The 15,071-nt window shown below is 40.5% G+C and overlaps 1 protein-coding gene across 2 annotated transcripts in view; it reads left to right on the top strand.

Moving 5' to 3' along the window:
- The first annotated feature begins 820 nt into the window (after positions 1 to 820).
- LOC143714612 (tectonic-3-like) overlaps positions 821 to 15,071 on the top strand; it is a 38,095-nt gene continuing 23,844 nt past the window's right edge. The window contains exons 1-3 of one of the 2 annotated variants that reach the window (XM_077205838.1): positions 821 to 956; positions 1,398 to 1,693; positions 1,870 to 2,127. In XM_077205838.1, the coding sequence (XP_077061953.1) occupies positions 1,480 to 1,693; positions 1,870 to 2,127 (472 nt within the window). In that variant the 5' untranslated portion in view covers positions 821 to 956; positions 1,398 to 1,479. The remainder of the gene's footprint in view (positions 957 to 1,397; positions 1,694 to 1,869; positions 2,128 to 15,071) is intronic. The other variant, XM_077205837.1, reaches the window with a different exon arrangement.

Genomic DNA, 15,071 nt, shown 5'->3' on the forward strand with positions numbered 1-15,071 from the left:
ATCATATTTATCTGACCGCTATCAGTTTGTAGCAGTAAATGAAGAGACTCTTTATGAACACTTTTTTTATTATGTGTTTGCTTCAGAGAAGCTCAAAGACTATAGATTTTTGGCAATTGTCACATTGTTCAGGTTTTGCTAATGGTAGTGAATCAATGAAGCACATCACCACCAGACATTTGTAGCAGGAGCCTCACAGGATACTCAGGAAACAATTGAACCTATTTCTGCAAATAAAATGAATAATAAAGAAACATCTGAATCTATTTATTTCTTTTTTTTATGTCTTTATTGCTTTTACGCCAAATTAGAGAGTAGGCCTAGTGTCAATAAGAGTATTGATAGGTTTCAGTGATAAAATCATTATTTAAATACACCCATCCCTTATCAAAAAAGTTTATCAGTTTTCATCTGTTTGCTTTGTTTTGAATGCAGCCAGGAATCTCGTGCCAACTGAAAGTCATTTCAAGTGATTGGGGGGGGGTTCCTCACAGCGCCACTCTGTGGTTTTATGTTGGCTTTATTCTATTTTCAGCTAATGAGTAGTTTGTAGACATATATTTTTAATTATTTCTCACTGAAATGTGAATTAAATTAAAGTTATATTATTTTGTAAATTATATCATAATTCAATTTAGGGGGGCATAAAAACATACCGCCGACTCCGGAAATGCACCAAACTGAGAAAAACTCTTTTACTGTCTATGGAAAAACTGTAAGACGCAAAAGTACCTATAGAAAGCAGAAAGGGACTTTGCTTTGACTAATGCAGCAGGTGGCGACAGTGTTCATAAAGAGTGAATAGTCATTAAAGAAGAAGAACCGGATGTGCTCAGAGTCAGAATCTATACTTTCTTAACGACGGTCTGATGGACGCTAATATCTAGTGATTGGAGTAAAGTAACGTTAGCTTGTTCATTAATACATTATTTAATTTAATGCTTGTAAAATGACAGAGTGCAAACTAGTGATGGCGAGATGAAGCTTCATAAAGCATTGAAGCGTTTGGTTTCATCCAATTGGTTCAATCATGTGCCGAAGCTTCATATGGTGCAGCTTCATATGGTGCTTCATTTGCTCTATTGTGCCATCAAGTGGACAATAAATGTAAAACGTGCAGTGTGATTATAATGACATCCCATGGTTCCATCGCTAACAAACTCGCAAGCCATCAAAATGTGAGGGGGAATCCATTGCATTTTGCTGGCCCTTATATTTCAAATAGACCGCCAAACCGCGAACCACTTCCTGAAGCAGTCACGTGGTACAGGCGGCTCGCGAGGCTTCAAACGTCACCACATACGTCACCGACACAAGCCTCGATACGCGCTTCACAGAAATCATCCCGGATTACTCGACACACGCTTCGAAGCCTCGAAACGGGAGGACACATCACTAGTGCAAACTACTTTTAAGACATATTTTTGATAAGTGGATTACTATCTAAAGTCATCCCGAATCAACAGATATCTTCAACAAATGTCGAAGGGTGTTTTCATTCGTGGTTTCCAATTATTTTTGATTGCGATTGTTTTTCCTCAAGCGACTTTTCAGAACACTGCGCACTCAACCGATTCCACAAACTCTTCGGTTTCATCCAACGCTACAGCCACAGCACTGAATGCCACATTCACAGATGGAAGTGCTGTTTTTCCCACTGATGCCACCATAGACCCCATCATAAGTCCATCGGGTAAGAGGATTCATTTATATCAATAACATGCCTACATCATATTCCCCCATAAAATGAAAGTAAATTCAGCTGCTACTGCATAAAGAAAAGTTTTAGCCGTTAAGGACCATTAACATGATAACGGACATTCATGTTGCGTTCTAATTTGCATCTCTTTGCATTTTATTCTCCTACAGTGACTGATTCTACACAGAGCATCACCGATCAGACTCCATTGAGCACCGATCTGAGCCCATACCCCTTCACTTTTAATGATAACGCACCTATAATTACTAACCAGTCACGAGCAACAACAGCATCGACTAATGATTTGAGGGCAGAAATGAACTCTTCGTATCCAACAAACTCAACCAACTCATCTGCAACTACATTCACAGATGATCGTGCAGTTCTGCCTACTGATGCCACCATAGCGCCCATCACAAGCCCGTTGGGTGAGTCGAAAGAAGCTGAATCTCATAAAGCTGTTGTGCACAAATTAACCCTATTTAGAACCATTTTTGTAATGTAACATTATTCTCATCAAAGTTAAGCAAACTATGAAATTTGTGAAAGAAATTCAATCAATTTAAGATTACATTGCAGTTCAGTCAGTTTTAGGGTGGGAAATTAACTTTTTTGCCCACCAGCCACAGTGGCTGCTGGATGCCCAATTTTACTAGCCATTTGTATTATCTACCAGCCACTTTTTCTGGAATTCAAATTTATGAATGAGAACTGTGACTTTGATAACATTGACGTCCATTACAAATATGTAATTCGTATTATCCATTTAACAATATGAGTTATGCTGCACTCAGGCGCCAATTTATGTTTTCCTCCGTGGATGCTCACGGGCGCACGCCCTTTAAAAAAAAAAAAAGCACTATTTAGCACAAACAGGGCTACCATAATATGTGAGCAACATGTATGTACATGTTTGTATTTTTGAGAGAATTTTATGCATGGTTATTTTACAGTTTAGTTTTTAATATTAGTTAAGTCTGTATGACCATAAATGGAGTATTTAAATGTATTTTGCTGCTATTTGAAAAAAAATCCAGCAAAACGCGCCAGCGCATTTGTCGACCCCAGAGGCTTAACTCGATAATAAAGCCGTAAAGTAGGCTATCTTTCAACTCAGGACAGCACCACTTCACACAAATACAGATAGGATTGGAGATGAAAAGTTTAACTGACACATAATCGAGCTCCGGAGCACCCACGGTATCGGCTCCTATCCTCGCGGCTGCTAAAACTATTGCTAAACTAAAAAAACGATAGCTATCTAGCCATCACAAAACACAACTTCAAGTTAGTAATTTGCTTACTTGCACATCCAAACGTAGTCCCGAAATGGTCTGCCCTTTTTGCCGATCGCATGGACGTTTCTGAATAGAATTGGTCATATTCATTATTGACTCTATTTTAAGGTTAGTTGTTCCTCTAATGAACAAATTGTTTGCATTTTCGGACGACGCATAGGTTCGACAGTAAGTACAGTGCATGGACTGTTCGACGGGAAGGTAGGCTAACCATTCCCTCGTTTTCCCTTCGTCATCAATGTGCCACTTGTTCGAAATGTACCTTCACTTTTTATTTACTTCGCCCTCAATAGTTTGTACATTCATGTACTGCTGACTCCGCGGCGGGCCTCTTAACACCGGGTATATGTCACCACATTTTTTTAATTTTCCTTTCGTCTGTAGGCTACCTCAGCTCAGCTATATGTGTCACGGTCCGTTCAGCGCTGTGTCCGTGACGCACAGCGCTGAAAAACCAATCAAATTAGTTACTCGACAAAAGTGCATTATTTTTACTTAGCAACAGCATTCTTTGACAGATGTCCAATCCATTACAAGGAATGTTTTAAATAGTAACCAATAAAAATATGATTAACAATCTACCCGCCTATGTGGCTGGTATACAAGGCAAAGTCACCCGCCACTTTGAAAAAGTACCAGCAATTGTCTGGTGGTGGGTGCTAATTTCCCACCCTGGTCAGTTTATAGGTAGATTTTCGTTCAATGCTTTGGCAGCATTTCCTATAGATGTGTTTGGCTCGAAGAGTGCTCTTCCCAAATCTTGCGGTCAAACTTGTATGACATTTTGACCAATTATACAGGAATCATGGAGTTACATTTAATACCTTTTTAAGACACCTTCCACACATTTTAAGACCTCATCGCCACAATTTTTAACCATTACATCGTCGATACCTTACATTTACTATATATTGATTCTAAGATAGCACATTTTAAACAGTCTTAGTTTGTAATAACTTCTTATCAATGCAAAATAATTCAAAAGGGTGGGAACGAAGCACAATATAATTAATTGAGTGACTAACCCAAATGCACGTTTTATTAGAAAGAGAAACTATAATTATACCAATAAACAAAACAATTGACCACTTTTTGATGTGGGAAAATTATTGGGTGAGAATTTTTCCATTATTCCAAATAAATAGATAATGATCCACAAATAAATGTAATGAGATTCACAAAAATATATCAAATTCACAAATAAATGGATTAAGATCCACAAATAAATGTAAAGAGTTTCACAGAAATATATAAAACACACAAATAAATAAAATTAGCTTTGCAAATAAATATATTTACAAATGTGTTTTATGACACAAACATAACTCGACCTGTTATTTATTTGTGAACCGCTTTCTGTGCATTTGTAAATCCCCTCAAGCATTTGTGGATTTTGAAACACCTCTAGCGTCGACGTGCAGACAAATCCACAAATAAGTGGACTCCACCCACCCTTTACCTAAGCCAATCAGATAACGGCCACATTGAGCTGACCAATCGTAGCACGTTCTTGCTACAACCAATCACATTAGGCTTTACACTCGGGGCGAGAACTGGATCTGGTTAATTTTGCAGATATTGAGACCCCTGAAAGCAGCTGTAATGGGCGCTTAATTCAATTGAGCTGTTTGTCAGAATCAGAAATCAGAATCAGAAAGAGCTTTATTGCCAAGTTTGCTTGCACACACAAGGAATTTGTTTTGGTACTGAGGCTTCCAGTGGACATATACAAATACAGATACAACAAGAAACATAATACTAACAATTATAAGAATAAAAAATAGAAATAGAAATATATGAGAATAAAAGTATCACAGTTGGGTTTAGTCAGAATAGTCGACATTTACAGATTTACAGATTATGAACATATTTACAGTGTTTTGAATATTATAAATAAATAAATCTACATATAAGTATCGCCTGAGTTGTAGGGTATTGCACTAAACAGTGGGAGTATTGCACTTAAAGCATATGCCTTGGGAGGAGTGTTAACTGTTCAGGAGGGAAATGGCCTGTGCGAAGAAACTGTTCCTGTGCCGAGATGTTCTTGTGGCTAGTGATCTGAGTCGCCTTCTTGACGGTAACAGTTCAAATAGGTGGTGTCCAGGGTGAGTGGAGTCTGTGATTATTTTACCTGCTCTCTTCCTCACTCTGGAAGAGTACAGGTCCTGGAGGGATGGCAGGGGGGCACCAATAATCCTCTCCGCAGTCCGGACTGTCCGTTGTAGTCTCCTGATGTCTGATTTGGTAGCTGAACCAAACCAGACAGTGATGGAAGTGCATAAGACAGACTCAAATGACGGCTGAGTAGAACTGAATCAGCAGCTCCTGTGGCAAGTTGAACTTCCTCAGCTGGCGAAGGAAGTACAGTCTCTGCTGGGCTTTTTTCACAACGGAGTCAATGTGATTATCCCACTTCAGGTCCTGAGAGATGATAGTGCCCAGGAACCTGAATGACTCCACCGCTTCCACAGTGCTGTTCATGATGGTGAGTGGGGGGGAGTGCTGGGCTGTCCCTCCTGAAGTCCACGATCATCTCCACTGTTTTGAGCGTGTTCAGCTCATGGTTGTTATAACTGCACCAGACAGCCAGCTGTTCAACCCCCAGTCTGTAAGCAGACTCGTCACCGTTTTGGATGAGACCGATGACAGTGGTGTCATCTGCAAATTTCAGGAGCTTGACAGTGGGGTCTTTAGAAGTGCAGTCATTAGTGTACAGGGAGAAGAGCATTGGGGAGAGAACGCACCCTTGGGGTGCGCCAGTGCTGGTGGTGAGAGTCCTGGATGTGCGTTTCCCCAGTCTCACTCGCTGCTGCCGGTCAGTCAGGAAGCTGGAGATCCACTGACAGATTGAGGATGGTATGGAGAGCTGGGTCAGTTTGGCTGTGAGAAGATCAGGCATGATGGTATTGAAGGCCGAACTGAAGTACACAAAGAGGATCCTTGCATAAGTCCCAGGTCTGTCGAGATGTTGCAGGATATAATGCAGTCCCATATTGACTGCAGCATCCACAGACCTGTTTGCTCTGTAAGCAAGCAAAGGGATCCAGCAGGGGTCCAGTGATGTCATTCAGGTGGGCCAACACCAGTCTTTCAAATGACTTCATGACCACAGACGTGTGAGCGACAGGTCTGTAGTCATTAAGTCCAGTGATTTTGGGTTTTTTGGGGACCGGAATGATAGTGGAGTGCTTGAAGAAGCAGGGAACTTCACACTGCTCCAATGATCTGTTGAAGATCTGCGTGAAGACCGGGGCCAGTTGGTCAGCGCAGGCTTTTAAACAAGCAGATGAGATGCCGTCTGGGCCTGAGGCTTTCCTAGTCTTCTGTTTTTTGAAGTCTCGGCTCACGTCCTCCACACAGACCTTAAGCTCAGGTTGGATGGCATGAGGGGGGAGTAATGGGAGTGCAGAAGGTGATAGTGAATGTGTGAAGTGCATATCAGACCGGGTGTGTGGTTTGAATGAGGGCTTTTCAAATCTGCAATAAAATGAGTTTAAATCATCAGCCAGGTGTTGATTGTCCACAGATTGGGGGGATGGTGACTTGTAGTTGGTGATGTTCCTCAGGCCATTCCAGACTAATGATGGGTCGTTGGCTGAAAACTGTTTTTTCAGTTTTTCAGAGTAGCTTCTTTTAGCAACTCTGATCTCCTTTGTCAGTCTGTTTCTGGCCTGGTTATACAAGATTTAATCCCCACTTCTGTAGGCATCCTCTTTGGCATGACGAAGATGTTTGAGTTTCCCAGTAATCCATGGTTTATCATTAGTAAATGATAAGAATGTCCTGGTAGGAATGCATGTATCCTCACAGAAACTTATATATGATGTTACATTATCTGTGAGCTCATCCAGATCGTTGGTAGCAGCTTCAAAAACAGTCCAATCAGTCCAATCAAAGCAGGACTGTAGATCCTGCTCTGCTTCATTAGTCCATCTTTTTACAGTCCTTATTACAGGTTTAGCTGATTTCAGTTTCTGCCTGTAGGTCGGTATGAGATGAACCAAACAGTGATCAGAGAGCTCCAAAGCTGCCCGTGGGACGGAGTGATATGCATTTTTTAGTGTGGTGTAACAGTGGTCCAGTATATTACTGTCTCTTGTGGGACATGTAACGTGCTGTCTGTATTTTGGTAGTTCACGGGAAAGATTTGCTTTATTAAAATCCCCAAGAATGATTAAAAGAGAGTCAGGATACCTTTGTTCCGTTTCAGCGATTTGTTCAGCCAGCTGTTGTAGCGCCGCGCTCACGCACGCGTCTGGAGGGATGTATACTAGGGGTGTAACGGTACGTGTATTCGTACCGGACCGTTTCGGTACAGGACTTTCGGTTCGGTGCGCATGCTTCCGTCAAATCTGAGTTTCCACACGGACATATTAAGTGTCGGATGTCTCCGCGCTGCACTTGCGGTACATACACGGCGCGCTTTAGCCCAGCCTCTCGCTAGCGTCATGGCCAATGCAGACAAGCCAGAGCTTGAAGAACCACCCATATCATTAAGGTCTCCTGTCTGGGAACACTTCGGTTTCCCAGTGAAATACGTAGACGGACAAAGACTAGTCGATAAGACGAAAGCAGTGTGCCGACATTGCTCAGTAACGATCGGGTATGTAGCTGGAAACACATCAAACTTGTTAACGCACTTGAAAAGGCATCACGCGAATGTGAACATCACTACTACGAGGAAAAAAACGAGCATAGTTCAAACGCAGCTCCCGTTGGCATTTAAACAGACCTTTGCTGGTAATTCCGATCGGGCCAAAGCAATAACAAATGCAATTGGTGTTTTCATAGCAGCTGATCTACGCCCATACACGGTTGTGGAGAACACTGGTTTTAAGCACATGATGAAGGTGACTGAGCCCAGGTATGAAATTCCATCTCGTCCACATTTCAGCCAAAAAGTTATACCCGCCCTTTATGAACAGGTTAAAACTGCTGTTGTCCACGAGCTGTCCAAGGCATCTGCTGTAGCACTCACAACTGATGGATGGACATCTAGAGCTACTGAGAGCTACTTAACAGTGACTGCCCATCACATTACTCCAGAGTGGAACATGGTAAGCCATGTTCTGCAAACCAACCCCATTTATGAACAACACACAAGCACAAATCTGGCAGAGGGACTTAAGGAGACAGTGTTTGAGTGGAAGTTGGAGAGGCCAGGAACTACAATTCCTGTCACAACAGACAATGCAAGGAATATTGTCAATGCAGTCAGTGAAGCTGGACTGGGCCCTCAAATTGGATGTTTTGCACACACAATTAATTTAGCATCACAGAAAGCAACAGGTCTCAACCAGGTGTCCAGAGTGCTAGGTAGAGTCAGAAGGGTTGTGTCTTTTTTTCACCGTAGCCCAACAGCAGCACATATATTGGAGAGCAAACAGGAAATGCTTAATATTCCAAAACACACCCTTATTCATGATGTCACCACCCGCTGGAACTCCAGTTATGATATGCTTGAGAGGTACCTTGAACAGCAGGCAGCTGTGTACTCTGCACTGACAGAAAAGGCCCTCAAGAAGAATAAAGAAATAAGCACGTTGTCTGACCAGGATGTGAAAATGGCAGAGGAGGTACTTGAGGTTCTTAAACCACTAAAAACCATCACAACACTGATGAGCACTGAATCCACACCTTCAGTATCAATGATCCTGCCCCTAAAAACCACAGTCCTCTACTCTATGGCACCCAATGAGGAAGACAGTCCAACTGTGAGAGAAATCAAGGCTGCCATCACAGAAAACCTGAAGAACAGATACTCTGCTTGTCATGACTTCCTCCACAAATGCACAGCTCTTGATCCGAGGTTCAAGGCCCTTCCTCATGTGGATGATGCCTGTCGTGACAGAATCTACAACAACCTCATCACAGAAATTGTAACCATGGAAGAACAGGTATTGTGTTAATTTGCTTGTGTGTAAAATATCTTCATTGACATTGTATTATTTGAAATACTTTGCTGCTACAGTGCCAATAGTAGTAATTTATTAAAGTTAGTTTTGTCATTTTATTTTGCAGAGTGAGGAGGCCACAGCAGTTAGTTCATCTCCAGTGACAGGACACTCAGAGGCATCATCTCCTCCTGTCAAGAAGTCAGCCATGGCTGAACTGTTTGGTGAACTCTTCAAGACTCAGGTGGGAAACAAGCCTACTTTGCAGCTAGTGAAGGAAGAGAGGTTACCTTATACAAGTCTGTGGACTGCATTTCACTGGATTCCAACCCACTTGAATGGTGGAGGACCAATGAGCCCACATATCCTCATATTGCCAAGTTAGCAAAGCACTACCTTGCTGTACCTGCTACCTCAGTCCCTAGCGAGAGGGTATTTTCTACAGCTGGAGACATTGTAACTGCCAGTAGATCTTCCCTTTCTGCAGACAATGTGGACAAGTTAATTTTTTTGACAAAAAACATGAAAGTTGAATGAATCTGAGCAGGTCTAAAAACTGAAACTGTTGATGCTGCACTTTACACTTTGTAAAATTTATATATATATATATATATATATATATATATATATATATATATATATATATATATATATATATATATATATATATATATTCATATGAGCAGGCCTAAAAGCTGGGATTGGTAATGCTCCACTGTTATCCATAGTTATTTATTTTTTTAATTTTATTTTATTATGTGATATTAGTTTGAGAGGATTTTATTTAGTGGAGAATTTTGCAGCAATATTTTATTTCTTATTCTTTTTTTGTTTTATATATATTTTATTTATTATATTTAATTAAAAAGTGTGTTTAAAAAAGTTTAAACAAATTGTTAAAAAAGTGTAAACAAATTGTTAAAATAAAGTTTATAGTAAACTAAACAAACAGCAGTTTAATGTTTGCATTTCTTTCCCTTACTGTACCGAAAAATAACCGAACCGTGACTTTAAAACCGAGGTACGTACCGAACCGTGATTTTTGTGTACCGTTACACCCCTAATGTATACATTCACGAGAATGAATGAGGAAAACTCCTGAGGCGAGTAGAAGGGTTTACAGTTTGTGAAATGTGCCTCTAAATTAGGAGAGCACATCTTCTTCAGTGATGTTACATCTGAATACCAACTTTCGTTAATGTAGAAACTAGGGCTGTCAATCGATTAACATTTTTAATCTAATTAATTACATACTCTGTAATTAATTAATCTAAATTAATCGCATACACAATCTTACAATGTTTACATGGTACAATTTCTGGTAAGCTACGTTTTTATTATTATTGCTTGACACAAATTTCACGATTTCAATTTAATTTAATTATTGTGATTTGATGCAATATTGACTCATTTGGATAAATATTAGGTACACAAGATAGGCATTCATTTTTCTCAAGAAAAAATAATCTCACCCAATGCTGTAAAAATACAGAGAGCCATATCAGCTGGTAGTATTTAACCCTCTCAGGTCTAAGGGTTTTTTGGGGTCATTGAGGTGTTCTGACATGCTCTGACATTTGTGCTTTTTTCAGTTATTTATAAACATGTTAATGGCAAAGGTGTAAATTCACTCTATATAGCACAAACGGGGCTACCGTAATATGTGAGCAACATGTATGTACATGTTTGTATTTTTGAGAGAATATTGCTTATGCATGGATATTGAAAAAACTAAAACTTAAAGTGTCTGAAATAAGGCCACAGAAGACATACTAAATATGTGTCCACAAGACTTTTGACTAATGAGTGTTGTTGCCTAGAATTTTTGCTTCAAAATGATCTGAAAATCATCCAGCCTAATCATTTACACAAAACAATACATTGATTTAAATTTTATAAGACACCTTTTGTTTGGAAAGGCAATATGCATGGAGGCGTGTTCACACCTGAGAAGACAAAGGCCGGATAATGTGCCACATACATAATGAGCTGCATATTAATTAGCCCTTTCACACATGGTGTGTCACAGGGTCCCAAAGAATGCAAGGACAAAAGAAATGATCTATATATACATATTTTACAATTAGAAATTGTAACCAATTACAAATAGGTTACAATTACAACAACAATTACAATTTTAACAATATTTCAAGTGTATTGCTTTGTAAAAAGTATACATTTTATCATTCGTATTAAAAAAGGTAAGGATTCATTAGTTTGAATATTGGAACAAACACTATAATAACATCTTAGTTGATAATTCAATATACCTACTTTATTTTTGACAAAACATCATACTATAGCATATTTAACTATGAGCAGAAATTGGTAAACAAAAGCATACCTATTTAATGTGACAGTAGTCTTTTTTTACAGTCAAAACTTTATAATCTATCCAAAACTAATGACAAAATTAAACATTCATATTTAGTCTGTAACATATTGAGTATGATATATTAGTATATACATGTGAATTTGCAGCTTGTTGCTTATACAGACATTTTATTTCAACATATTTCAGTATATTTTTACTCATCTTAGTAGGCTATAGCAATATAGTTTGGATGTGTTCATGTAAACATAACGTTTACTAATGTAGGTGCGAGAGTGAATGAACGGCACAGACACGCGCTCTATAACTGTAGTAAACAACAGTGCGCGCGCCTGTGCCATTCATTCATCATTTAGCCTACACACAGACACGCAATTCATATTTAAACAGTCTTTTTGCGGTTTACAGTCAGACACTATTTAATATCGCGATTAGAACAAAGCACTTAAGAATAAATGACTTACTACATCAGCTGGATCCGTTGTTCCTCGAAATGAATTCAATTAATTCATAAAAGAAGAGAGTTCAAGCTTCATTATGGAAAAACACTCGTGCCTGTATGACAAGTATTCGCGGGATTACAGTTAATTTTCGGACTCTCTCTTCAGAGAGAAGGCAGAACGCGCATGTTTGTTTTTCTTTATTTGGCGAAAAGCACAACACTTTGTTTTTATTGTGAGTATCCACAAAAAAAAGACACTTATCAGGATCTAATGATGTACAACACTTAATATGTAAGATCAAAATCAACAGAGTATTTTGAGTTTCTTTTGCACTGATAAGAAAAAAAGCGAGACGCCGACCTCAGAGGGATAAGGTTAAAAATAGCTCAAATTAAATATAATGCGTGTTTATTACAAATAACAACTTTGATATAAGTAAAAATATAATCCATACGTAATATACTAGTAGGCTACATACATTTTGAAAAATACTCTCTATAGGTCTTTTTTTATAGCCAACTATAACATGCTATATGGTCATGAAATGGCTTTCCTGAGGTAACTTAGGGCTAAATGTTATGTGACATAATTGTTCTCCAGCTGTTTTATTGACCTCTTTTCGCGGTTGAAAAACACTGATTGATCGAGGAATATACATTTCGGTAAGTTTTAGGCTGCCCTACTGTATCTTTCAACATTGGTCATTCGTGTTTATTTACTATTAGCTAGAGATGATCGGTTCACGTGCCGCTATAGGGATCTGTCATTTCACATTTACAAGCGCCAAAACAGTATTAATACTGCGTTATTAATCTGCGATATTGTTTGATTTTCGTAATAAAATTAACAGAATCTGAGAGCTGAGATTTTTTTAATATCATAAGTAGCCTAACGTGCTCTGTCTTGTCTGTTTCCGTGTCCTCTCTTTGGTGCGCGATTTTTCTGTGCGTGAGAAAATGGTTGTGTGACGTGAGAGCGCGTGAAAAGTTACAACACACACACACACAAGCGCGCTTTTTCTCAGACACACTCGCCGACTCACGCACACACTCCTGGATGCTTTGCATTGATGTGGTACTTTAGAGTTTGACGAGCTCCGTTTGTTATAAGTAAATGTTCCAAACAATGATCCAAGCAGCGCGTTCTTGTCTCCCTCCTTCTTTTTACACGAATGCTAGAACGGCTCCGCATAGGTCAAAACGGAATGGATTAATCTGCGTTTTTTTTTTTTAACGCGTTATTTCTTCTCAGATTAATTAATCGAAATTAACTCGTTATTTTGACAGCCCTAGTAGAAACACAATCCACCACCTCTCGTTTTCCCCGTTAGCTCCGCGATGCGATCTGCTCGGAACAGCTGGAAGCCCAGCAGATGGATTGCATTGTCCGGTATGGCTTCACTCAGCCAGGTTTCAGTGAAGCACAGAGCAGCAGAGTTTAAAATATCCTTGTTAGTGCGGGTGAGGAGAAGTTAATCCGTTTTGTTAGGAAGGGATCGGAGATTCGCGAGATGAATACTGGGGAGTGCAGTGCGCAGGCTGCGCTCGCGGAGTTTAACCAGCGCGCCGGCGCGCTTCCCGCGTTTGCGTCTGACCGCGCGTTTGAACAACAACGCTGCCCCTCCGACGAGAATGTCCAGCAAAACGTCCGAATAATCAAAAACTGTAGAACAGGTTTCTGGTGTGTGTTTCCTAATGTCCAGTAGTTCGTCCATGGTGAAACTGATAGGAAAAGAATGACTAAACGCAGAACAAACGAACAAAAACAACACAATAGCTGGAGAGCCCCACACCGAGGCAGCCATCCACGGCGCCATCTTGATTTGTGTGGTTAAAACACCCGTTTCCAAAAGATTGTTGAAGTTTAAGGCTTCTTTATATTTATTATTCTTTATTATTAACTCAGGATTACACACAAATGATCATCACAGATCCCGAGCATCATAACACCCTTTCCACCGGACTCAAGCGGCGCGTCAAAAGCAAATAGCCGAGTATCTTCCCTGCCGTAGCAGTTTCACATCATGTAAAACTAACATGTTTGCAATGTTAACACATTTTGCCCATGACGTCTGTTTTCTTACCTGACGATATATGACGTATAATCTTCTTTATTGACTATGCTGGCTACATGAAAATTCATAATTCGTGATAGTGTCTACTGGACGCGGTGCAGCGCGACACGATGATTCACTGATAGTAAACGGATGCCCGTGCTTCTTCTGAAGTAGCGGCTACTACACGCCACTACACGCAACTATACAGGGACAAGATTGAAGGACAGTTCAACACCACCGACTCTAGAAGCATGTGGAAGGGAATTAATAGCATTACTGACTACAAAGGAAACATAAACTCCACAGTGAACAACACTGCCTCTCTCCCAGATGAGCTAAACACTTTTTATGCTCGATTTGAGGGAACTAACACCCCCCCTCGCGGTGAGTTCTCGCGGCTGAAGCTACAGAAGTTAGTACACTCTCCGTCTCTGTAGCGGATGTAACCCGATCTTTCCGACGGGTGAACATCCGTAAAGCCGCGGGTCCAGACAGTATTCCGGGCTGCGTCATCAGAAAGTGCGCGAACCAACTAGCTGGTGTTTTTACGGACATTTTCAATCGGTCCCTCTCCTTGTCTGTGGGTCCCCACATGCTTCAAAACGTCCATCATTGTAACTGTACCGAAGCAAACCAATATCACCTGCTTAAATGACTGGCGTCCTGTTGCTCTGATCCCCATCATCAGTAAATGCTTTGAGAGACTAGTCAGAGATTACATCTGCCCTGTTCTACCTCCCTCACTGGACCCACTGCAGTTTGCATACCGCAATAACCGCTCCACTGATGATGCTATTGCATCTACAATACACACTGCTCTCTCCCACCCGGAAAAGAGGAACACATATGTAAGAATGCTGTTTGTAGACTACAGCTCAGCATTCAACACCATAGTGCCCTCATTGCTTGATGTGAAACTCCGGGCTCTGGGCTTAAACGGCTTGCTGTGAAGCTGGATCCTGGACTTCCTGTCAAACAGACGCCAGGTGGTTAGAATAGGCAGCAACATCTCCTCATCACTGACCCTCAACACTGGAGCCCCACAGGGCTATGTTCTTAGCCCACTCTTGTACTCCTTGTACACAAATGACTGCGAGGCAACTCACAGCTCCAATACCATCATCAAGTTTGCTGATGATACGACGGTCGTAGGTCTGATCACCAACAACGATGAAACGGCCTACAGAGAGGAGGTGCTCACTCTGACACACTGGTGTCAGAAGAACAACCTCTACCTCAACATCAGCAAAACCAAGGAGCGGTCGACTTCAGGAAGAATGACAGAGAACACAGCCCCATCACCATCAATGGAGCACCAGTGGAGAGAGTCAGCAGCTTCAAGTTCC

This window comes from Siphateles boraxobius, unplaced genomic scaffold (assembly GCF_051911475.1).
Source record: "Siphateles boraxobius isolate OS27281-9 unplaced genomic scaffold, OSU_SipBor_1 55, whole genome shotgun sequence".
NCBI classification, from domain to species: domain Eukaryota; kingdom Metazoa; phylum Chordata; class Actinopteri; order Cypriniformes; family Leuciscidae; genus Siphateles; species Siphateles boraxobius.